Source organism: Manis javanica, chromosome 7 (assembly GCF_040802235.1).
Source record: "Manis javanica isolate MJ-LG chromosome 7, MJ_LKY, whole genome shotgun sequence".
Lineage (NCBI taxonomy): Eukaryota > Metazoa > Chordata > Mammalia > Pholidota > Manidae > Manis > Manis javanica.
The window spans coordinates 202,861-228,344 of record NC_133162.1 but is presented as its reverse complement, the minus strand read 5'-3'; the positions used below and the strand labels follow the sequence as shown (position 1 = coordinate 228,344).

The 25,484-nt window shown below is 49.4% G+C and overlaps 2 protein-coding genes and 1 long non-coding RNA gene across 3 annotated transcripts; all 3 read left to right on the top strand.

The window, feature by feature from the left end:
• Positions 1–5,883: 5,883 nt before the first annotated feature.
• Positions 5,884–7,537, top strand: LOC140850540 (olfactory receptor 13A1-like). The gene has a single exon (XM_073241669.1). It carries the CDS (start codon positions 6,167–6,169, stop codon positions 6,830–6,832), a length of 666 nt encoding a protein of 221 aa, XP_073097770.1. The 5' UTR covers positions 5,884–6,166; the 3' UTR covers positions 6,833–7,537.
• A 6,299-nt stretch (positions 7,538–13,836) lies between these two features.
• On the top strand, positions 13,837–17,864 carry LOC140850321 (olfactory receptor 13A1-like). The gene is made up of 2 exons (XM_073240068.1): positions 13,837–14,465; positions 15,999–17,864. The coding sequence occupies exon 2, from the start codon at positions 16,069–16,071 to the stop codon at positions 16,996–16,998; it is 930 nt and encodes a 309-aa protein (XP_073096169.1). The 5' UTR covers positions 13,837–14,465; positions 15,999–16,068; the 3' UTR covers positions 16,999–17,864.
• Positions 17,865–19,689: 1,825 nt separating this feature from the next.
• LOC140850539 (uncharacterized) lies at positions 19,690–24,280 on the top strand. The gene is made up of 3 exons (XR_012133472.1): positions 19,690–19,857; positions 22,458–22,572; positions 23,332–24,280. It is a non-coding gene; the product is annotated as an uncharacterized lncRNA (long non-coding RNA).
• The last annotated feature ends 1,204 nt before the right edge of the window (positions 24,281–25,484 follow it).

Here is a 25,484-nt window from a genome sequence, read left to right as displayed (position 1 = left end):
TGACAGGCCTGGCCGCGGCCTCTCCCTTTGTCCACCCTGCTCCCACCAACCCTCTCTTCCCATTTTGCTAAATGGGGCTCAGATCAGAATGGGGCTTCTTAAGCCAGGACTGACTTTCCAAGGTGCTCTTACCCCTGGCTAGTGCTCGCCTGGAGGAGACAGCAGGACCCACAGTGGCTGAGCACAGCTTTGGACTCTGTCAGCGGGGAGGCCACCTGAGACTCCAAGCTGCCAAACACCACTGCCTGACCAGGTGGCCACGCTTGCGGCCCCAGCCTCCCTCCCAGCCTTTTACTGTTCCTTTGGGCACTTCATGATTCTCCTAGACTGTTCCTCAGAACAAAATCCCCAAAGCAGGTGAACAGACGTTTTCCTCTGTTTCTCTGCTGTGTGGGTGTGATGTGGTTCAGGGAGGGGGAGGCGTCCCCCCACCCCCGTTTATTGGCTTGTCAGCGTTGGTTTCAGGCAGTGCCCAGTGGAGGACTGGGTGGGAAGGCAAGATGAGCCAGAAAGTGTGCCCAGGGATATGCACCTCCTGATCACGGAGTCTGTGATATGTTGTCTCACACAGGGATGGGCCCTGAGACAGGGACATTGCCCTGGGTCACCAGGTGGGTCCCATGTCATCAAGGGTCCTCACAGGGGTGGCAGGATGGTCAGTGCGGAGATTGGGGGAGGTGCACTCCTGGCTGTGAGACATTACTCATTGTGTTCAGGACAGTTAAAACCTTCGGAGCGAACACATTCTTCATGTAGATTGGGATAACAGACCCAAAATGGGCAGGGAATGGGGACTGGAGGTGGAGAGGTGTGAGCACCCAGGTAGCCGGAGAGCACATGTGCTGGGAATGAGGCGCCACTCTCTGGACCATGTATCGCGTGTGTTAAAGCATAAGACTTTCTCCTAATAATGTACTGGCTGACCCTTCCTGCCTTTTGACAAGGTGGAGGTAAAACAGACAGCTGCACTTGACAAGAATAGAGATCATGAGAGTGTCTCCAGTGTGAGGACACACCGCATTCCCCAGGATGTGGCTGAAGATCGATCACATGCCTGTGGGACTGCACCCCCGATGCAGTCAGCTGCCTCTGTGGGTCGCACTGAGTCTAGAATGCCACCAAGGCAGGAATCGCTGTCATGCTGGGCCACATGCTCCCCGCCCTCCATCACACCTGCCACATGCCAGGTTTGAATGTTCTGAAGTCGTTACGTGTATGATTCAATTGTAAGCATCCCATTTATCAGCAGGCAGCCATGCAGATCAGCCACTGCGGGTCACACTGTGTCAGTGGGGCGTCTCAGATATCTCACCCAGCAGACGCCCACACAGCACCTGCTGTTCCTCAGTCAGTGGACTGACCCTGAGCCCTGACCCCCGTGGACACCCACTTGTGAACTGGCCTGCCATCATTGCCCTCAGCCTGTGGTGTCCCTGTGAGAGGCCTGGGGCACTTGCCACCCCAGAGGACCCCTGGTTTAACCTGGTTTAAAACTGGCCTGATGGGAGGCTAACAGGCTAGTCTCTGCCTGCCTTCCCTGCAATGGGGGCCTTGCTCCAGTTTTGGTGTTTCCTACTTATAAGCCTAACTGAGCCCCCTCCATCTGCCCCACACTTGGACAAGCTGATAAAAAGTCCTGGAGGCTCCCACCACGGCACCCATGGCAGAGTCAAGCCCCACAAGCCCCTGCCTGCATGGAGGAACCCTCATCTGCCCCATAACCTGGCACAGTGGCCCCGAGCCATGCCCCTTCCTGGCTCTCACCAGACCACCAGACATGGAGTCCGTGGTGCCTCAGTTTCAGGCATCCCTCCTCCAAGGCCGTGGCGAGTAAACGTCTGTTGTTGATAAGCCCCCAGTCTGTGGTGTTCTGTTTAGCAACCCGAATGTATTAAGGCAACATCTGAACCAAACATTGTGTGCGGGGTCCTCCTTTGCAGGGCGAGCACACTCTGTGACCATTGTAAACTGAACATGTGTTTCAGAATCAAGGGCCTCAGCCAAGACCGGCCCTGACTAGGCCTCCAGGAGGCGAGAGTGCCTCCCTGCTTGCAGCACTCCCCTCCTGCCAGAGTGGGGCAGAGCCTGGATGAATGGGCTTGGGCAACCCCACAAGGCTCGCAGGACAGAGAGCTGCCCGCCTCCCCTCTGTTTGCACCAAGACACCCTCCATCCCACGGAGGCTTCAGTGAGCTCTGCCTGCGAGGGAGTGTCAGCTTCTAGGAGAGCCAAGGAGGAGCCAGAATGGGTCCCGCACCAGGCGCCTTCTGCCTCTTGTTTCAGGTGGTAGAAATGGGAGTGAGAGGCAGACACGGGTGCCAGGCTCCTACCAGCCCCATGATGGATGCCAACCAGCTGGGCACAGCTGACCCCAGTTAACTTCTGGGAAAAAGAAAAAGAGATGCAGGGCAAGCCTGAGCCATGAGCACTGAACCTTCAGTCCACAAGGGAGCATGACCCAATGTGGGTCTGTAAGGGACAGGATGTCAAGCATGGAACAGAAGACAAACCTGACTCAGGAGAAGCCCAGGGAGGCTGGATGGTCATGCACTGAACGTGCTGGTATGACTGACAGGGAGTCAGGGGAGCCAGTGGAATCAACACAGCCAGGATCCGCTGTGCCAACAGGAAGCTGGCGGAGAGAAGGGCAGAGAGGGGCAATCCGCTCCCTTCCACAGACCAGCACTGGGCACATCGTAAAATCGCAGCTGCCTTTGCTTGACTTGGAGCTGACTTGCACAATGCTGGGGGTTTTTTGTCCTTTTTTTTTGCTTTCATTAATGTACAATTACATGAACAATATCATGGTTACTAGACTCCCCCCCCATTATCAAGTCCCCACTACACACCCCATTACAGTCACTGTCCATCAATGTAGTAACATGCTATAGAGTCACCACTTCTCTTCTCTGTATATGCTGCCCTCCCCATGTCCACCCCACGACATTATGTGTGCTAATCATAATGCCCCTTTTTCCCCCTTATCCCTCCCTTCCCACCCATCCTCCCCAGTCCCTTTCCCTTTGGTAACTGTTAGTCCATTCTTGGGTTCTGTGATTCTGCTGCTGTTTTGCTCCTTCAGTTTTTCCTTTGTTCTTATGCTCCACAGGTGAGTGAAATCATTTGGTACTTGTCTTCTCCGCCTGGCTTATTTCACTGAGCATAATACCCTCCAGCTCCATCCATGTTGTTGCAAATGGTAGGATTTGTTTTCTTCTTATGGCTGAGTAGTATTCCATTGTGTATATGTACCACATCTTTATCCATTCATCTACTGATGGACACTTAGGTTGCTTCCATTTCTTGGCTGTTGTAAATAGTGTTGCGGTAAACATAGGGGTGCAAATGTCTTTTTCAAACTGGGCTGCTGCATTCTTAGGGTAAATTCCTAGAAGTGGGATTCCTGGGTCAAATGATATTTCTATTTTGAGTTTTTTGAGGAACCTCCATACTGCTTTCCACAATGGTTGAACTAGTTTACATTCCCACCAGCAGTGTAGGAGGGTTCCCCTTCCTCCATATCCTTGTCAACATTTGTTGTTGTTTGTCTTTTGGATGGTGGCCATCCTAATTGGTGTGAGGTGATATCTCATTGTGGTTTTAATTTGTATTTCTCTGATGATTAGGGATGTGGAGCATCTTTTCATGTGCCTATTGGCCATCTGAATTTCTTATTTGGAGAAGTGTCTGTTCATCTTCTCTGCCCATTTTTTAATTGGATTTTTTGCTTTTTGTTTGTTGAGGTGCATGAGCTCTTTATATAATTTGTATGTCAACCCTTTATCGGATCTGTCATTTATGAATATATTCTCCCATACTGTAGGATGCCTTTTTGTTCTACTGATGGTGTCCTTTGCTGCACAGAAGCTTTTCAGCTTGATATAGTCCCACTTGTTCATTTTTGCTTTTGTTTCCCTTGCGTGGGGAGGTATGTTCATGAAGAAGTCGCTCATGTTTATGTCCAAGAGATTTTTGCGTGTTTGTTTCTAAGAGTTTTATGGTTTCATGATTTACATTCAAGTCTTTGATAGATTTCAAGTTTACTTTGGTGTTTGGGTTTAGACAATAATCCAGTTTCATGCTCTTACATGTAGCTGTCCAGTTTTGCCAACACCATCTGTTGAGGAGGCTGTCATTTCCACATTGTATATATCCATGGATCCTTCATCATATATTAATTGACCATATACACTTGGGTTTATATCTGGGCTCTCTATTCTGTTCCACTGGTCTGTAGATCTGTTCTTGTGCCAGTATCAATTGTCTTGATTACTGTGGCTTTGTTGTAGAGCTTGAAATTAGCAACCAAGATACCCCCTGCTTTATTCTTCCTTCTCAGGATTGCTTTGGCTTCTTGGGTCTTTTGTGGCTCCATATGAATTTTAGAACTATTTGTTCCAGTTCATTGATGAATGCCATTGATATTTTGATAGGGATTGTGTTGAATTTGAAGATTGCTTTAGGTAGGATGGCCACTTTGACAGTATTAATTCTTCCTAGCCAAGAGCATGGGATGAGTTTCCATTTATTAGTGTCCTCTTTAATTTCTCTTAAGAGTGTCTTGTAGTTTTCAGGGTATAGGTCTTTCACTTCCTTGGTTAGGTTTAGTCCTAGGTATTTTATTCTTTTTGATGCAATTGTGAATGGAATTGTTTTCCTGATTTCTCTTTCTGCTAGTTCATTGTTAGTGTATAGGAAAGCAACATATTTCTGTGCATTAATTTTGTATCCTGCAACTTTGCTGAATTCAGATATTAGTTCTAGTAGTTTTGAAGTGGAGTCTTTAGGGTTTTTTATGTACAATATCATGTCATCTGCAAATAGTGAGTTTGACTTCTTCTTTACCAATCTGGATGCCTTGTATTTCTTTGTTTTGTCTGATTGCCGTGGCTAGGACCTCCAGCACTATGTTAAATAACAGTGGGGAGAGTGGGCATCCCTGTCTTGTTCCCGATCTTTGAGAAAAGCTTTCAGCTTCTCGCTGTTAAGTATGATGTTGAGCCACTTGTCATTTACAAGCTCATTCTTGAGATGTTTCTTTGTGTTTATGTTCATGACAACAAACATGATTAAGAAATATGAAATACATCATATTTCATGCGGATATTACATATGAAATTGTGCTCACGCCTGAAGTGCCACACAGACTCAGCTGGGATAAGGGTCATGGGGAAGTTCACGCCTCTAGACTGATTTGGGAGTCCCAGGCAGGCTCCCTGATGGACCAGGCATCTCCCGGACTGGGAACTGGTGGGGCAGAAAGAGGAGCACCGACCGCTGGGAGACCCCTGTGCTCTGCTCCCTTCCTGAGCGGCGGCCCTGGGCCTCAGCCTGTGGGTGCCTCCCTGCTTCCAGGACCTCCTGGATTGCCTCTGCTGGGTGTCATCACACCCTCCTATTCTGGTTCTGACTGCATCTCCCAGCCTGGGCCTCAGGTCTGTGTGCCTGCAGTGACTCAGCTCTCCCTCCTGCTGCCAGGCTCATCTGCCTTGAACACTGGCCTCCTGCCCCCACAGGAACAGTCCCCAGGCCGCTAAGCAGATCACCCTCCTTGAATCTGAGGTTGCGATCCATTTCAGGGTCTGAGACCCATTGAGGAAGAAGCTAACGTGTGGGGCAGCAACCTAGGGGATGCAGAGGGGTTAGAGGAAGAGTCTGTTCCATGCAGAGGGAAAAGGATGGTAGGTCTGGGGGCAGAGGAGCAGGGGGTGAGGCTGGACATCCAGGCCAGGACGGAACATGTGGCTACTTTGAGGCCTCACTCTAGACACTAGACTTCATCTTACTGAAGAGCTGCAGCAGGGATGTGGCACACATCACATGTTGGAGATCATTACCCCTTGTGAGGAGGGGTGAGGTAGACACCACACCGTGATGGGTCTCAGGGTGTCCGTGGGGACGTGGCCCTGGGCCAGGCAGCAGGATGGAGAGGCTGTGAGCGCTCCTGCCTACTTCTCTGTGGGGAGCCTGAGAGTTGGTGATGCCTGAGTCTAGTGAAGTAAGAAACTATTTAAATTCTGGGAGATTCTGACATATGAAAGCATCCTGACCTACCTATACAGACCATTAACCTCAAACTCTTTTGCAGATCAGCTGCTGAGGAAGAGAGACTCTGAATAGACTAGTCAATGGCCGTGAGAAACCAGCTGTGGTGGCAGAGTTCACCATGCGCGGTTTCTCAGCAGCACCACAGCTCCGGGCTCTCTTCTTCATCCCCTTTAACTCCCTCTACACCATGGCGCTCTCTGGAAATTCCCTCTCTGTGGCAGCCATCGCCTTTACCTCCAGGCTCCACACCCCCATGTACTTGTTCTTGCTCAGTTTGGCTGTTTTTGATGTCATCTGTGCCAGCACTGTGGTGCCCGAGCTGCTTGAGATGCTGGTGGCAGAGAAGAGAGGCATCTCTTACTGGGGCTGCGTGGTCCAGGTGTACTTCCTGACGTGGTCTCTAGCAGCAGAATTACTGCTCCTTCCCGCTGTGGCTTATGACCGCTACCTGGCCATCTGCCAGCCTCTGCACTATGGATCCATCATTAGCCCCAGGGTGTGTGTGGTGCTGGCTGGGGCTGTGTGGGGCATCAGCGTGCTTGGTGCTGGAGTCAATGCCTGCCTGATTTTATGGTTGACCTTCTGTGGGTCCAACGTGGTCAATCACTTCTTCTGTGAGATCCCCCCTCTGCTGCTGCTGTCCTGTTCCTGCACGTATGTGAATGAGATCATGGCAGTTACGGCTGACATCTTTGCCATGCTGTATTTCCTACTTACCACGGTGTCCTGTGGCTTCATCATCTCCACCATGCTGAAGATGCGTACAGCCGAGGGGAAGAGGTGAGCCTTATCCACCTGCTCCTCCCACCTCATTGCGGTCACCATGTACTACTCCACCATCATCTACATGTACCAGAGCCCCAGATCCAGCTACTCCCCCGGGATGGGCAAGGTGGTGGCTGTGCTTTATTCCACTGTGAGCCCCATTCTGAACCTTCTCATGGACACTCTGAGGAACAAGGATGTCGAGGCAGCTCTCAAGAAAGTTTTTACACTTTTAGCAGAAAAACTGTAATTATTTTGTTTACAGGTAAGGGCTGGCTCAGGGAAGCTGAAAGTTCCAAGTCCTCACAAGCAGAGTGTGTTCATTAGGTACCATCCTGTATTGGGAACCCAATCTAGATTGACACGCAGTGTCTCCTGTTACAAATATGGGCTCTAGACATTCTTGAACCTACGTTAATACAGATAGGGGCCCTGGAAGTCTGCTTGATATCTAACAAGTGTAGAGCTTAAATAAATGGATGTTTTCAGGAACTACTGGCAGTAAGATATGCACTTTGAGTCAAAGAGGAAAACATGGCACAAACATGATCCGACTGTGGGGACAGTCTCCCGAATCCCCAGCACCATCAAAGCCTCTGCACACAGCACTTTGCTGTAACACTTTCCCAGATGCCCCTGCCAGTCTGTGAGGCTCTTGGGAGACAGTGGCCATGTCCAGAAGTTCATGGATGCAGGTTGAGGTGAACGGAAACATGGAGGATGGAGGGGCCATGGTGGTCATCAGGGGAGGGCAGAGAAGGGGCTGGGCATTAGAAATGGGGGCAGATGCACCTGTGGGTTGCGGGTGACACAGGGAACTAGCTGTGTCCCCAACGAAGGGGCCCAGCCAAAGCTCCTGCCCAGAGGAGAGCAGTGGTGACCTAAAGGACGACCAGGGGTTTTAATGTGCCCTGCAGGATGAGCAGCCCTGTACAGATGCCTTCCGCAGGAATTGTTTCCACCGAAAGTCAGAGCAGCCCCTGGCCTCTCCCTGCTCCATAGCATGGTGCACACAAGGCAGCCACTCACAGTGCAGGGGTCCCCTCTGCAGGGGACGGAGCAGAGGGGCCTGGGCAAGGTGCCAGGCCACATGTGGCAGCTGCGGAGCATGGCCTCTTTCCTTGTGGTCCTGCAGGAAACACTGTGAGGAGTTGCTGCAAGGGGAGGCCAGTGAGGGGCAGGGGACAAACAGCACCACACGGGAGTGGAAGGACTCCCCCTTGGCCAGAGGTCTTGCCCAGTTGTTTACAGAAAAGAAATTACTGTCAGTTCCATGGTGGGAATTCTCAGTGCTTGTCAGTGTGTCTGTGTGTGCATGTGTGCAGCACATTTGGGGTCACTCAGAGTTCAGTGACTCTAAATTCACTTTATGTTCGCCGTTCATCATGTGGATAATCACAAGTAAATATTTGGTGGGTATAGTGACATTCCAAATTAAAAATCCCTTGCTGATATAGTTAAGTTTAACTTGCCTGAAGCAAGGAACTCACCCCGATGTGTATTGTAGAGACCTGACGGATGGATGGGTGGATGGATGGATGGGTGGATGGATGGAAGGATGGAGGGATAGATGGATGGATGGATGGATGGATGCATGGATGGAGAGATGATTGGATGGATGGAGGGATGGACATATGAATGGATGGATGCAGGGAAGGATGGATGGGTGGGTGGATGGAGGGATGGATGGATGGACAGATGGACAGACAGATGGATGGATGGTTGGGTGGATGGATGGATGGATGAATGGAAGGATGTGGGAATGGATGGATGGATGGATGGAATGATGGATGGATGGACGGATGAACAGACAGATGGACAGATGGACGGGTGGATGGATGGATGGGTAGGTAGATGTAGGCATATAGAGGGATGGATGGATGGGTGGGTGGGTGGGTAAATGGATGAGGGTTGAATGAATGGAAGGGAATAGGAAAGTATGTGGGAGGGCTGGTGGACGGTGGGTGGGCTAAGAGAAGATGGTAGGACAGATGGAGGCATTCACAGAGTGGCTGAAAACTAGAGTGTGTACCTCTTCCCAGAACACAAACCACTCTCTCAAAGAGAAGATGCCCATTACATTGCCAGGTCTTGCCACAATGAACCATTTGTGATGGGCTGGAAGTTGAGCACAGAAGCAATTGTCAATTGTCAGTATGGTGTTCACAGAAGCTTAAGCATGTTCTTGCAGGTTCTGATGAAATTTTGAAGACGGACTTCCTGTGGCCATGTAGAAGAACCATGGTCAGCTGCCTCTTTCTGAGGTGCTGCCAGCATGGCATTGGCTGTGAGTTCAGAGACAGGGCAGACTCTTGACCTGTGTGTCCTGAGCTTTCCTCTCCCACATTTTGTCCAAAGGTTGTGAGGATCCTGCTCAGCAGCCCTTAACTCCACAACACGTACACGCGCTCAGACCTCCATGCCGCATCAGACTCACACGAATCACCTCTTGTCAAGAGCCCCGGAGCACTGATAGAATCTAAAGCAGAGGAGAAGGACTAGAAAGAGATATCGGAGGACTGGAGGCATCCAGGCAGCCACGTGGCCCAAATCCCCACAATATACTTTTGCAGGTGGTGTTGTAGCGCCTGCCTGGAGGCCCCTGAGTGGCACCTCTGGTCGGCATGATGGCTTTTCTCTGGTCTTCCTTTGGATTCACTCCCAATAGTCTCCACGCGCCCTCATCCACCTGATGTTTCAAAGAGAACTAGGTACTAGACTTACAGTGTGCAGCATTGGTCAGTGGGGAGGAAAACAGCAAAGAAGGGGGCAAGGAGAGAGGAGACCTGCTCCCAGGCAGACAGGAGCCTCCACACCTGGCCATGTACCCCCGTCCTGGCTGTGGCCTCCAGCCCTGGGCACCCACGCCTCCTCCCTCCCGCCCTGGTCTCAGCCTTTTCCACCACCAGCACATGCAGCAAGGACACAATTGTGCCAGCACCTGAGTGTGCCCAACTCCATAAGGGAGTAAGCACTCATTCACACCAGGAGGCCCACACCCTGAAACAGCCATGGGCCATCACTGGGACTCCACTTCTCCAAAGCACAGGAAGGGCCCTAACAGCCACATTTTAGACAAGGAGAGGAGCAGGTTCATGGGATGGCACTTCTCACTGTTCTCTGAGATTCTGACGGCTTCCACCCATCAGCCTGTGGCTTCCCATGGCCCAACATTCCCAACAAAGCACAGAAGCAAGGGCCTCCATGCCACAGAAGGAAGGTGTTGTCAGCTTGACTGTGTGTGACACTTGTGCATGAACTGCTGTGCAGATGCCAGTCCCCCGCAAACAAACACTCATGTCCTTCATTCATCCTGTAGATGTCTCTTCAGTGACACTGTGCAGCCAGTCCTGTGCCGAGGGCTCCAGAAGACACGGCCCCAGCATTTGGCACAGTGCCCGTTGCAGCTTAGCTAACAACTGACCAATGGGGTGAGGGAAAAGGAGCCTTCAGTTCCACAGGCTCACACTTGGTTTCAGATGTGATCCGAGCCTAAAACATTCAGACACGGCCTGCTGCGTTCCCAGTGGGTTAACAGAAGCACCTGCTGTGCCAGGGGGACCAAGGCTGGGTGACCTAGGAAGGTGACTTGGGCGACTCATCAGCCTAGCTTATGATTCCTAACAATGGGCAAAACCAAGTTTCTATCCTGGATATTTCAAGGAACTGCAATTCATTGCCTGCTGTAGGTTCTATGTTTCCACTTCAGAAATACCTTAGCACTTACACAGCTAATTGGTCATTTATAAGTGAATAACATATTTATCTCTCTACTAATTAATTTTAAGTATCCAAATAGGGGATGATGAAGTATAGGTTTCCAGCAAAATACTTAGCAGTTACTCGGGTTCGTGGATGCTCTCTGAGGAGGGTGGAGGTGGGGAGGTCCCGGTGGTGGCACAGTGACAGGGTGTCTCAGGTCTCCCACCCCCACTGACAGGATCCAGGCTCAGGGTTCCTTGGGGAGTGCCTGACCCCAGGGCTGGGCAGGGAAATGCCGATGAGCCTGGAGCACCTCGTATGCCAGAACACAAGCTCGGAGGAAGAAGGGAAGGATGAGTCAAGGTTAGAGAAGCCGGCCTGAAAGAGTTTCTGACTGAGAAAACAGGAACATTTTGAGCAAAGAATAAGTAATGATTATGTTGAATCGTATCCCAAAGAATAAAACAAACATCGTGAATCCACGCTGATGTAGAGGCACAAATAAGTGGGTGAGGAGGCGCACATCCCCACAGAAGAATTCCAATCGGTGCAGGAGGAATGAGGGAAACAGAACATTGCCACTAGAGAGTGACGGCCACGTGAGACCCACCAGTGGTGCCGAGATTTGTGAGAGGCAGTTGAAGGATGCACGGCATGTGGGCACAGTCTCTCTGTCTCTCCCAGAACACTTCGTGATTTCAAAGCTAAAATATTAGCTTCCTGGTGGGGAACCTGCAGCCATGGTCAAGGAGGAGACACATGGACGTCGTGCCCCATCACAAGCACGGAGAAGGGCACGTGGCCTGGGGAGCCCTTCCCAGTGACGCAGGACCTCCACCCAAGCACAAGAAGGCATCAGGCAAACCAGCCAGAGTCATTCTGCAAAATAAGTCATCAGTAAATGTCTCAAGCTCATGAAACTAAAGGAAGGGCAGGGAGCCCAAGGAGGCGCGACGGCGGGTGGGAAGAGGGGCCCTGGACTGCAAAGGGGTGTTTATAGGAAACAGATGAGGCTCAGATAAGTTCTGTGACATAGTTAGATAATGTCGTAGCGAGGTTAGTATCCTAATGCTGACACATCCAGATGTTAAAAGGTAACGTAAGAGCTTAGCAAAACAGGAAGCTAGCAGAAGGTAACTGCTGTTTTTTCACCTCTTCTGTAAATCTAAAATCATCTCAAAATTAAAAATGATCCTTCCCAGTCCCATGCTTCCACTCTCACTATTTTGTTTCCACTCCCAACAGTTTTGTGTTGCTAACAGCATTTGCACAACCTGAAATCTTTGTCTTGGGGGAGGAATTATGAGACCAGAACTTGCTGGATGCGTCAAGTCCGCTCTAGAAAACATGATGTGTCAGTTTCCTGGGGCCCCTGTGGTCTGGCCTTGGGAAAGGTAGCCTAGACTACTACCACCAGGACTCCAGAGCCCTGAGGGTGGTCCTGGCACAAAGCACAGAAGCCTGAGTCCAGGGCCCCCTGGCCGGGCTCTCCCACCTGCAGGGTCTGGAGAGGAGCAATCTCAGCTCCTTCACCAGGCACAACACCTCAGGTAGCCTGTTCCCTTGCCGTCAGAATTTTGCCACCAAACATGGCTATCCTTCCTTTGAAAGGACACGAGGCTGGAGGAAGTTGCATCTGTTCCCCCTGAACGGCACCAGGAAGAGCGCCCTTGCCCCAACCCTGCACTGGGCGCATCTCCAGTGGAACCTGTGTGCTGAGAAGAGTCAGGCCTGGGTTCCTGGCTGCCAGCATGTGCGGCCACTGGACAAGTCACTCTGGGCTTTCCACGCTGCCATGGAGCGAAGCCCACCCACCGCGCTCCGACAAGGGCCCTAAGGAACTGCTCGCAGAGGATGTTTGGGGACATTATCTTTGGCAACCAGTCACAGCCAAGTGCTGGCGCCATGTCAGCCAAGGGACTTGAAGCTGGACTCCCAAGGGACAGCAGCTTTCTTCAGTTACATCATACAGTTTAGGCTGTCCCCATTTAAACTGGGGCTACTGATGCCAGCAGCCACCTCTGGACGCTGAGCAGCAATATCGTGGCCACGCTGGAGCCTGCATGGTGTGGTGAGAGTCCCGGGAAGCCTCTGCCCCCTGCTAATGGCTGGATGCTTGGGCACCACTCAGGCAACTGCCATCCGGGTGTCAGAGTCCATCTGTTTAGGGACCTACCTGGAATGTTTCAGTAGTTAAAAAAAAGGCCTTTGAAAATGTTACCCACTTTTAAAATGATGGTGAACCTTTGTTTCTACCTTTTCAGTTGTTAAAGCAGACACTCATTTCCTGGAGTCTGTGGGAGTCCTGAGACCCTGGGACCCTCCTGTGTCGCAAGGACGTTTGTGAATGTCTGGGAGCACTTCTGAGGTTGGGGAGGGGCTCACTTGTCTCTCACCATGTGTGCACCCCACGCATGAGGGAGGCTTGGTCCTTCTGTCCAGCAGGGTCTGCAGCTCAGGCCTGGCTAGTGGGGGAAAGGGCCACAGGCTCCATCTCTCTGTGTCAGGTTCCTCCCCAGGATCTCTGCAGGAAGCCAGCCTGCAGTGCCTAGGGAGGCACACGTAGGGGCATGGTGTTTACATTGCTTGTTCTAATCTTTTAGCAAATGGGCATTTTGTTTGTAACAAGAGTGAGTGTAAAGTCTTTCTCACAATTGCACAGAAACGGCAGTGACAGATTGCAGAAGTCATTCCCATTCCAGCCATGTAATCTGGAGCAGAGTAAGGGAGGGATCACCTTCCAGCTGCTTTTTGGACACTGACTCACCCCCACGACCTGGCGCCTGACCAAACTCTCCGGCCCTCTTAACTGAGTCACCTGTGCCTGCATCCGCCTCTGCCCTGTGGATGGCATGTGAGTCTGGGAAGGAAGACCCTGCATGTCCCTGCTGACCTTGGGGGAGGCACCCACTTTCTGCTCACAGCTGCTGCCCCCGTTAGACCCTAGGCTGCTGCTTTGGGGGTGTGAGGCGCACCCGTGCCCCAGGGCACCCTGTCTGGGTCCCTGCAGGTGGGTGCTGGTAGCCAGGGCACTGGGTGTGAGCCTGGGCTCTAGTCGGGACATGGGTCTCAAGTCGGCCTCCGGGGGAGGGTCTCCGCCCCACACTGAACCTCTGAGCTAGGCATTCCTCCGGTTGCTACTGGCCCTGGTCGAGTCTGGGCTAGGGCTGCCAGAGGAAATACGGGTGCCCAGTTAAATCTGAATTTTGGATCAATAAGTAACGTTCACTATAAGAATTTCCCACGCAGTACTTCAGTCATGCACTAATAATTAACTCACTGTTTGTTTTAAATTCAAATTTAACTGAGTGCTCAGTATTTTTGCTGCTACTTGGCTACGCTGATCTGGGCACACATGGGGCTCAGGGGGTGCAAATAAATGACTCGGCCTCTGACCAGTAACCTAGCTGAGATCTGTGTGGAGACCAATTGGCTGTTTGTTGCGGGCAGTCTGCACGGCCTCTGTGGGGGCAGGAGGCAACTGGCCTGCGGCCCCTGTGGGCTTGGCAGGTGGAAAACAACTGAATGAAGGAGCCATTCCTGGAAGAGGCGCCGGTGTGGGCTGGACCTGTCTGCTTGTTTCTTCTGTCACACTTTGTTTTTTGCTCTGAGATGAGAGAGGAGAGCTGCAGAATGGCACGCTGAGGTTACAGTTGCACAATTATTTATTCGCAGCTCTTATGGAGAGGGAGCAACAGAGGAGGTTGAAGTGGCGTCTGAAGTCTGTTTATTTTGGGGGCATTTCTTGTTCCACATGCACCGACCCGGGATGTCCCCGGTTTGAGGGGGTGAATGTGGGAAGGCTGCTGGGAGCTCATGTGTATGTTCCAAATGCCCCCTGGCCCAGGGCAGTGAACCGTCTGCCACTCTCTGGCATCTGGGAGCAACCCTGTAGGAAGCAACCAGTGACTGCTCTCTCTGCACGGCCACTGCTGTCATTGTTCCCCATGGTGAGTGAATTCACATTCCCCAACTTCTGTTGCGCACCCCCCGTGTGACAGGTGAGGACCTCGTTGCTCTCACACTGAGGGTGGGCGTCACCCACCTGGCCCCTATTACTAAGTCAGGGGACTTCCCAGCAGGCGTGCACACCCGCTTGGCTGCAGCTGCAATCCCGAGGCAGGCTGCCGGGACTCACCTGTCTATTTCAGTGGCCTGTGCTAAATGCATTCATTCTGGGAGGAGGCTCCCTGAGGCTGGGCCCTGCAGGACAGGGCGCTCAGCTAGCCAGGGACCCTCTACCAGCATGCAGGGCCATATGCCCTGGAGGCACTGTGGACAGTGCCTGGCATTCTGGTCGGGATGTTTGCCTGCATGCCCTGGGCCAGCTCCTGAGAAGGGCTTGTCCTTGGTGGGGTTGAGAATGGTGAGTGCAGAGCCCCTGGTAGCTCATATGGCTCTGGGGTCTGTGCCAGCTCCGTGTCCCAATAGCCCAAGGAGACCCCAGTCTGCAAATGAGCTCAGCACCTCTTACCTTCAGGATGGAAATTCCTCCTAAACCCCTGCGGGCCCTGGAAGTGGGTCTAGCCATGTCTTTCTAGGGCCTGGGCCTGACTCTCCTCTGAGCTCATCTTGCCACCATGGTCCCATCTCTCTTAGTGGCCCCTTCAGGCTGTGCCCATTGCAGGACAATCTTCCCGACATGAATGAGCCGGGCATCACCTTTCTCTGCCCCTTGTGTAGGGTGGGTGGAGGCTCCCGACCTGGGCCTGTTCACCTTGGGGCCTGGACTTACCTGGACACCCTGCTGGTCCAGAGCCTGTAACCTGGGGTTAAAATCAAATACCTTACAGGGCTCAGGAGTGTGAACCCCTCAATGGCAGGTCATTACCTTCCTGCCCTTTTCTTGTGTTTTTTTGGGGGGGTTCTTAGAAACATCAATATTATCAGTGTCCTAAGATGCTTCCCTGTATACCTGTGGGCAGGCTGTGATTCCTTTCACTGAATCCTCTGCACAGGAACAGACACCATCACCAAAATGTAAAGGCAGCCTGTGGGAGGGGAGAGTAATTGGCAAACATATCTGACAAGCGGATAATATATAAAATATATAAAGAACTCACACAACACAACAGCAAAACCCCCCAAATGTTCCAATTTAAAAATGGGCAAAGGACCTGAAAATACATTTTCTCAGAGAAGTCCTACAGGTGGCCATGATGCAAAGTGCTCCACATCACTAGTCATCAGGGAAATGCAGATCAAAGCCACAAGGAAGTACCGCCTCACGCCTGTTAGAACGGCCGTCATCAAAAGGACAAGAGGTCATACGTGTTGGTGTGCATGTGGAGGATATGGGGCCCTCGTGCGTTGCTGGTGGGCATGTAAAGTGGTGAAGCCAGTTTGGTAAAGAGTCTGGAGGTTGCTGTTTCTTTAAGTCAATGATCCAAGTACATTTTACTATAAATCAAAACATTAACGTCATTGTTTTCCTTTCCAGAGTGAATGCTCATTAAATGTAATAAATTATTTTAATTTTTCAGTTATAAATAAAATCCACCCATTCCTTACAAGGAAGAAGGGGGTCCCTGCAGACGCAATCCTCTGTTCCCCATGGCGTCTGGGAACCAGACCGCTGTGACCCTCTTCACCCTGCAGAGCTTCACCGACGACCCCTGGCTCCGGGCTGCCCTCTTCTGTCTCTTCTTGGCCCTGTTTGCCGTGGCCCTAGCTGGCAATGGGCTGATTATTGCCGCCATCCGCTGCAGCCCCAACCTCCACACCCCCATGTACTTCTTCCTGGTCAACCTGGCCATGCTGGACATGATCTGCACCCTGTCCATCCTCCCCAAGGTCCTGCAGAGCCTGGTCGGTGAGAGCACCATCACCTTCTGGGGCTGCCTCAGCCAGATGTTCTTCTTCACCTGGTCGCTGAGCTCGGAGCTGCTTCTCTTCACCGCCATGGCCTACGACCGCTACCTGGCCATCTGCCGCCCTCTGCATTATGGCGCCCTGATGAGCGGGAGGGTCTGCCTCTCCCTGGCCATCTTCGTGTGGACCACAGGGACACTCACTGCCTTAGTGCTCACGGGCCTGGTGCTGCGTCTGTCCTTCTGCGGCCCCCATATAATTGCACACTTCTTCTGTGAGATCCCACCGGTTCTGCTGCTCTCCTGCAGCCCGACTTTCATCATTGATGTAATTACCATCACCACTGACATGTTCCTCTCCGGGATGAACTTCCTGCTCACCATGACTTCCTACGGCTTCATCATCGCCAGCATCCTGCGTATCCGCTCAGCGGAGGGCAAGCGGAGGGCCTTCTCCACCTGCTCCTCCCACCTCGTGGTGGTCTCCGTGTACTACTCCACCGTCCTCTACACCTACATCCGCCCGGGCCTGGGGTCTGCTGGGCTCCTGGACAAGGCTGTTGCCGTTCTGTACACCATTGTGACTCCCAGTCTCAACCCCCTTATTTACACCCTGAGAAACAAGGAATTCAAAGCATCCCTTAGAAAACTCTTGCTGTTCTTCACCAAGTGACTCGTGAAGAGGATGCAAAAGGCCTGAACTTCAGGAGCAATGGGACCACAGCCTGAGAAATCCCCCTCATGGTTGTCCAAAGGGCTCCGTATGTCGAAAGTGGTCACTCTTTGTACTTTATTTAAAAGTGATTCATTAACCTTAAATGTTTGCTAAGCCTTGCACAGTAATAGAATAACCATTCACACATTCAGTTCTCTTCACCACTAAAAATATTTCTTAGACTCATTTCATCAAATCCCACTGTTTGCTAAAGCACAAATACAAGTGCATTTCAATGTAAGTCCCTTTAAATGTCTCAGGCCACACAAGCAATAAAACATGGCCAAATTGTCACAGTGATGACACACATGCTACACTATACTTGAACCTGTTGTAAAATTCTTGATCTCATAGGTGTGCTTGCCTTTTCATCTTTTCCATTTTTATTTCATATTTATCTAGGGCTTCATTCACTGAGTAGTCCTGAAAAGGAAAACTACCCTTAGCAAACAGAAGTGGCATCAGTCTGAGCTTCCTGCCCTCTGATTTTTCGGACCCAGGCCTGATGGCAATGCCCAGGACGTTCAGGCCCAAGCACCCAGCCTATTCTTAGGGCCGCTTCCTGCCAGGGGCTCACTGTCTTCCTGGCTTTGGCAGGAGGTTTTGTGCCCCATGACTGTCCTGTGTGACAAGCTACATGTGATATGTGATGTCAGCACAACTCCTGCCCCCATCAGATCTGGATGTCTTGGCCTCACTGCAGACACATAGACATAGCGAAGGTCACGTTGGTGTTAGCTTTCCGGGTTTCTCTCTGGCACATCTGGCTATGGAAAACTCTTGTATATCTAAATCCCTATGAAATAAATCTACTTCAAAATTCACACGTGTCTCATTTCAGCCACGCTTTTATACTATAATTATCTATTGCTTGCAGAATATAACGTTTTGCTTCTTGAGTCTCATTATGAATATGAAAGGATTTCCATAGACTGCATTTGTCCCAACACACTAAAGTTGAGAATCTTTCTGATATTCAAATGGTCACGGTTTGGCCAGCGAGTCCAGCACTATAGTGGTCGTCACGTGAGTTTTAGAATCACTTGTCAGTTTCTCCCAAAAAGGTTCCCAGGCATTATGGCCAGAGAGACCATGCGGCTCATGCCTTATTCTCTGCCAGATCTCAGGTTCACTGTCTCAAAACTGTAAGAAAAAATACAGAATCAAGGCAAAAATATACTAGTGTGCTCAGTGCCTCACAATACTGCTATTAGGCATTCAATCATTCACTTTTTCTGTGTTAAAAAAGAAGCCATGCTGGCTTCTAGTTAAAATGGAGTAGTAGGATATACATTTATCCCACAGCCTTAAACAACAACACAAATAGACAATATACATGAAAAAAACCATGATTTCAAAATCTACTGAGGATGTCAAATGCATTATGAAGAGCAGACCGTGAGAGGCTCCTAGTGGCAAGGAGCAGCTCAGACACAGGCGTTGCCTTAACACCCCCGTCCCGCCCCAGTCATGTCCGAGTTCCTGGTCCTGGTGTCTATGTAGGTGTCTGAGGAGAGCCGTTCTGGAGGGGGCTGCACCCAGTGAGGCTGAGGTGCGGGTGGGCACCACATTCTGGGCTAGAACAGGCTTTTCCATCGAACCTTGTGAGGTACATGCCCACAAAGCTGAAGGCTGGGACCTCTTTCTTCTGTCCGTTCTTCCTCTCCTCTTCTAGTTTCCCATTGTGCACACATTGATATGTTTAATGCTGTTCCATATGTCTCTGAGGCTCTGTTCATTTTTTGTCATTCTTTTCCTCTCTGTTCTCCAGATTGCTTAATTTCTATCAGTCTGTGTGCAAGTTCACTAGTTGTTTCTCCTCCAGTTCATTTCTGTGGTTCAGTCCTTCTAGTGCATTTCACATTTCAGTTAGTGTATTTCTAACTATAATATTTCCATTCAGTTCTTTTAAAAATAATTTCTGTCTTTGATCTTTGGTATCTAATGTGATCTTGTGATGCCTTCTTTAACTCTTTCTACATGGTTTTCTGTAATTCTTTGAACAATACTTACGTAGCTGCTTTGAAGCCTTTGTCTGCTAAGCCAAACAGCTGGACCCCACAGTCAGTGTCTGGCATGTGTTGTTTTTGTTCCTGTGCATGGGTCACATTTTCCTGTTTCTTTGCAGGTCTCAAACATTTTTTGTTGAAAGCAACATTTTAGATAATACAGTTGACCATTGAACAATGAGATGGTTAGGTGTGCTGGAACCCCACACAGTCGAAAATCTGTATATAAGCGGTGATTTCCCCAAAACTTAACCAATAATAGACCATTGTTGATTTTTGATAGTTAATGATAACACAGACTAAATCTACATATGTTGTATACATTAGTGGCCTACCTAACTTTTTTGTTATTTCTAGGCTACTCGTGGTTCATTTATGACTTCTAAAGAATTGTTGCAAATCTCCAAAAAGTTCTCCAATATAGTTATTGAAAAAAATCCAGGTGTAAGTGGACCTGTATGGCTCAGTCCCATGCTGCTGAAGGTCAGCTGTGAGCTGTGGCAACTCTGGGCACTGACCCCTTCGCTGAGGCTTGGCGTTGCTTTTGTTTTGTTTTGCTTTCTGGTTTGATGACTCGCCTGCAGCAGTTCACTGGGGTCTGTGTCACCCGCGGTGCGCGGCCCGCGACGTCACTCCGGGGACAGAGGTCTCGGGCGTATGCGCAGCCTCGCTTCTACTAGGGGCGAGTTTGGCTTTAGCCGCACTCTCTTCCACAAGCTTTTGGCTGGCCTGCCTCTGCTGACATCAAGCCCGGCGGCCGGCCTCCGCCCATTGCTGGATGCCCGCTCTATTGCTGTTTCTTAGTGTGGTAAGAGATACGGAACATAACGTACAATTTTCTATTTTAACCATTTTTGGGTACAATTCAGTGGCATTAAGTACATTCATATTGTTGTGCAGCCATCACCACTGTGTCTGGAACTTTTTCATTTTCCTAAGCTGAAACTCTCCGCCTGTTACGCGCTATTGTCTTTGACAACAGCAGCTTGATCCAGTTAAAGTCGTGCTCATCTCTGCCAGGGCCGGCTGTTGCCGGTCTTCGAGGATGGCTCTGACCCCAGGAAAGCTCTTACTGTCTTTTTGCCTGGTTTTGCCTACTAAATTTCTAGCTGATCTACCATTTTGCTTTCTGCTACTAGTGTCATGGATGTAACAGCTGCTGTTAATTGCTTACCCTTAAAATGTCCATTGTTTTTGACAATATCCCTAGCTATGAACTTTACCACACTCTCTTCCAAAGTAAACCATTCCCCTCAGGGAGAGCTGTGGAGCTCTCTGTTCTTATGTGCCCGGCAGAGTCTCTGCACCACTGTGCTGGGGCTGGGAGCGGGCTCAGTGGGGTCAGCAGCCCACTGCTTCCCAAGGGACACTCCTTCTCTTCAAGTGGGGCCCTGGTGGGGTTGGGAGCCCCTAGTCTTCTGGGCTTGCTCCTTCCAACATGGAACGTCTACCCCTGAGTGAGCTGCTCTGGAAGGAACTGGGCACTAGCATGTCCGTCCTGCTCTGCCTTGGCTAGAGCTTCCGCCTGTGTAGGGGCTGCTCTCACTCTGCTCAGCTGCTGCTGATACAGAGACTGGGCAGCATGGAGCTGGAGGATGGCGAGAAATGGCACAGGCTTTCCCTCCTGAGATGAAGCCATGGCTGCAGACTGTGCGCTGGGGGCAGGGCAGAGGGGCACACACTCTGCACCGTTCTCACCTAGAGCAGAGCTTCCTCACACCGGGCTGGGTCGGGAGCGGGGAGGGTCCGGACTCAACATGCTTTCACTGTTTTTGCCATGACACAACAGATTTTCTTGCATAAATGTTTTTCCATTTGCTCTGTAACCTTAAGACAATTTCCAGATACCTTAATTGTTTGTTATTATAATTTTCACCAATTAACTGCTCCTCACGCCACCATTCCAGAGGTCACACCCTCAAGAGAAAGCTGAAATTTCTTGAATTGATGTTTTCCTTTGTTTTAAGAAGCTCTTCATTGCCTCTTTAGTCATGGCTTCTCTCTCCTCCCCCACCCTCCTCTCTTACTGTGGGATTCCAATTGCACATGCACCAGACATGTTCACTATGCCCCCCTCACTCTTTGATGAATTTTCTATTTTTTCTCTCCTCGGTTCCACGGGAGTATCTTCTGTCTGCTCATCTTTAGTTCTCTGATCTTATGCTCTGCTGTGCCCGATCTGCAAGGAGATTCATATACAGGGTCATTGATTTCAGATATACTGTATTTTACAGTTCTGGAATTTCCATTTGATTTTTCAAATATTTTATTTCTCTTGTGAAAATCCTCATCTTTTTAATGCATTTATTCTGTCCATGGTGTCTCTATTTTCTTTAATACACTTATTAAAATTATATTCAAGTTCTTGGCTGTTAATTTCTCCAAAGTTCCTTTCCCTGGAATTTCAACTTCTCTGGTCTTCATTGCTTCAGAGGGAACTGGATACCCTTAGATAAGTCATTCTTGTATTTTATATGAATTTTCGATGTAAAATTTATATATTTTATATGATGTCATTGGGAGAAATACTGGTCTGCCACAAGCTACTTCATCCTAACATAAGCAGAGGTGCTGAATTACATTTTAAAGTATTTTTGTTTATTGTTGTCACTTTTTCCTCTGAGAGTTCCAGGGATGTGTCTGCTGTCTGTCAGATAGCCGGTCCTTTTCTTCCAGAACTACAACTTTCCCCCTAATCATTTTTATCTCTGTATTTATTTGTGTTTAATTTTTTCACTTTTCTTATTGTGTCCTCTGTGTCTCTCACTGAGTTCTGTCTTGTCTCTTTTATCTCTTGTGTTTCTGTCTTGTGTCAATTAAGTTTTATTTAATTTGCCAAGTTGTCTTATTTTTTCTATTTATCTCTAAACTCTACCAGTCACCTCCCCAGGTTGTTCATGCATTTCTACCATGTTATTCTATTGTACTTTTAGGTATTTCTTGAGAGTTGTAAATTCTTTGTTGTTTATTTTTAAATTAATATTGGAAAGTTGGGTTATAATGTCCTCTGTATCATGTCAAACCATTAGGATGGCTTTTCTTTCTCTGCAGTGAAATTTCTTTTCTCTTTTATTCAGGCCTCTCCTTATAGAATATCTTTCTAGACATTGAAGACTTATTATAAGTCCATATTAGAATGTTTGGATTTTTTTGCTCCAGGTAATAGCAGATGGATATCTCCTGTGGGGGCTATTATAGGGGTAAGGGGTGATTGTCCCAGTTTCTGAGCTCATAGGAAGAACAGTTTCTTTAATACATGGTCCCTCTGTGTAGCTGGTTGGGGGTGGGCACCCCTACTACCAGCTCCCTGTCCTCATTTACTTTACAGCCGGTTGCTGTCACCAATAGTGATACCCCCAGCCCCCTCCCCACTTCACCACCCCATTCATGCTCATTTTTTCTTCTCAGATTTGCTCCTTGCAATTTCCACTCAGGACAGGACCCTTTACTTCTGGGCATGAATTCTGTTGGAGATTTTTTTCTACCTGTGACGTCAGGTGAATTCTCTTGCCAGTTCTGATGGGTATGTAATTTATACAGAAATTGGGGTTTGGGATTTTCTCTGTCTCCTAATTTTGTTAAAGACATTGCTTGTTGCCCCCCTTCTTTGTTGTTATATATGGGTTCCTGGAGAAGAGGGAGCTTTTAGCATTAAGATGCCCTGTATTCCTATCAGAACTGCAACTTCCACTGTCATTTGGAAAAACAGACACAACAGATTGTAACCTCAATGAAAGAAAACACAGACAAAACTGTGTCAATAACATCCTAGGTATTAGGCTTATGGGCAAATTGACTTTTGCTCTTTTTACTCCTCTGTAGTTCATGCCATCTAATTTTTAGCAATACAAGAGAAGTCAAACTTATGTAATTAAGAAGAAAACATTATTTAAATTTAAAAAGTGGGCATAATCATGGATGGTGGCTTTGCCCAGCTTTTGAGTGCTTGGGAGATGTGGTGGCCTAGAGTCAACAGTCTCGGCATCTGGAAAGGACAGTGTGGCACCAAGGAGAGCTGTCAGTGCGAGCCTGGCAGCATCTGAAACTGAGCAGCGCTGAGGTAACACATTCCTCAGGTCGCCTGGGATGAATGGCTCTCCGTGGTGACAGCTCTCACTGTGCTAGGAAGCTCGATAAAAGAGGCCACTTCCCAGTCTGTTCATGGATCTGTGAAGTTCCTCCTTAAAGGTCCTGTTCATCTTTACAAGTCCATTGATTGTCCTATTTCACATATTCTGGAAACTGTCTGATATAGTCTGTTTTTCTGTCTTTAATTTTGCAGCCTCAAAAGTGAGGCATACTCATCCCCCTAAGAGCCGCTGACCAACCACAAAGGCAAGAACCGATGATCTATGTTTTTGAACTTGTATGTTTGTGTCATTGTCAGTGGGATGATGTGAGACTTGCAGTAATTTGTTTATGGATTCCTAAGAAAATTGGATCTGCTCAACCAATCATAGATGCATAGTCATTCACTCATGACCTGGTGTTTATTCTTTATTTATATCTTAGCAGATATAAGTATTATGCAGTTGAGTTTATGGGATTGCAGTGGGTGGCTAATTTTCCTTTCGTTCTTGCACAATTAGTAGTAAATAAAACTCCACCAGTGCGCCTCAACTTTGCACTTACAGAGTTACTAAGAACAACACCTTTGAGATAAGGTAAGAATGTCCCCTCAGAAATCAACAAGGATAACAAAAAGTTAAATTTAGAAATATCTACTTGTAATATCAAAGAGGTAATGTTGAACCATTCTGATCTCAAATGGATTGTATTATAATATTCTATTAACTGTCAGAGTTAAATTGTGATAAGCAATTATCTGTGCCTCTCATACCTGTAGTCAGGTTTATAAAATAATGTATATTTGATGAGATTACTGCTTTAAACTTTCTCCGTTCTTTGTAAAATGATCCATATCAAATAATATGAAAAAATACTCTGGAGAAGGCATTTCTGTTTACTGTCTGTCCCTCAGATGAAGAAGTCAGTTCTTGGCCTGAGCTTTTTGGTCTCAACTGTACTTAAATTTCCATGCCGGGAGGAACAAAGTCTGCCTTTGAGTCAAGCATCTGACTTTCACCTGAGGGAGACTCACCCAGTCCTCCTGGCATGGGCCAAACCACCCCAGTCTCGGGAGCCTGCAGTTCCCCGCTGCTCTTTGCAGCCACATTCCGTGTTTCCTTGATCCTACTGGACACTGCCACAGGCCTTCCAGCACCTAGATCTCCAAATCCAGGTAAAAGTCTTACCAACTCTCCTCCTCTCGACACTGAGAAGGTCACACACACCCAAAGTGCCTGGGGTCGCTCTGGACTTGACAGTGCATGGGTTTGAGGTATTCCTTCTGTCTCCCCCAGAGTATGAGGCCAGTGGGGGTCCACCTCCCAGGGCCGATCTGGGTGTCTGCATGGTGGACGCAGGGGACCAGAGGGCTGGAGAAACAAAGAGCGCCTGGCCCCTAAGCCTCTGCAGGCAGTGCCTGTTAGGAGAAACAGGCCTGAAGAGGGCAGGCACTTGTCCAAGGTCACTCTGGGTCCTAACAGGTGCTCTTTCCTCACCGAGTAGACAAACGTCCAAGACTGGCTGAGAATCAAGCAAACGGAAATTTGGCACTTAGGTGAGCCGCTGTGAACGGTTCCTGTGAAAGGCACTTGCTCCGCCTGTGTGCGCAGGTTCTGACTGTCACAGGGTCCTCAGACGTCCCCACAGAGGACCACCCTGGGCACCTAACCCTCCATGGCTAGCGAGGGCCTCCTCTCAGTGTGTCTGCCTGCATTTCGTGCCCCCTCTCACTGTGTAGCCCAGCACCGTGGCTGAGAAAGTGGCATTGGCACCCTTGCCCCAGATTTGGAACTTTGGAGGTTGTACATATTTAAATAACCCTTTCCCTCACTTCTTCACCTTTATTTTTCCTGTTTCAGGGAAAGTTGCTTTACTTGAATTGCACTTTCCAGGAAATCACATTACCTCTCCCACCAACCCAGCGTTTTATGCGTTTGGGCCTCTCAGCTGTGAGGTCTATGAGCAGCAGGAACGCTGTGCGTGAGGAGATGACGCGCTCATTGTAACATTGCTGCGGGTGTGGTTTCCTTTCAATTGTGTTAAATGTCAATGAGATGAACGGTGTGCAGGAAAGGAAGGAAAACGGTGAGGAGAGACCCGAAAATTCGTCCCTGTGTGTGGCTGATGCTGGAGCCCAAGGCAGTAGGACTCGGGCTGGGAGGGGCTGTCCGCCTGCTCATGGAGACGCCAGTGGTAGGAATGTCTGGGGCGTGAACCTGCAGCCATGATGCTGTGGGGAGCCCCGGACATTTCCCCATGGGAGCCCCGCCTAGGGCTGGACCTGCCCTTGCAGTTATGATTGCAGAATGCAGCTCAGTCACAGCTACAGGCAACTTTGAAAAAACTAGGTATTTCCTCCCTTTTTGT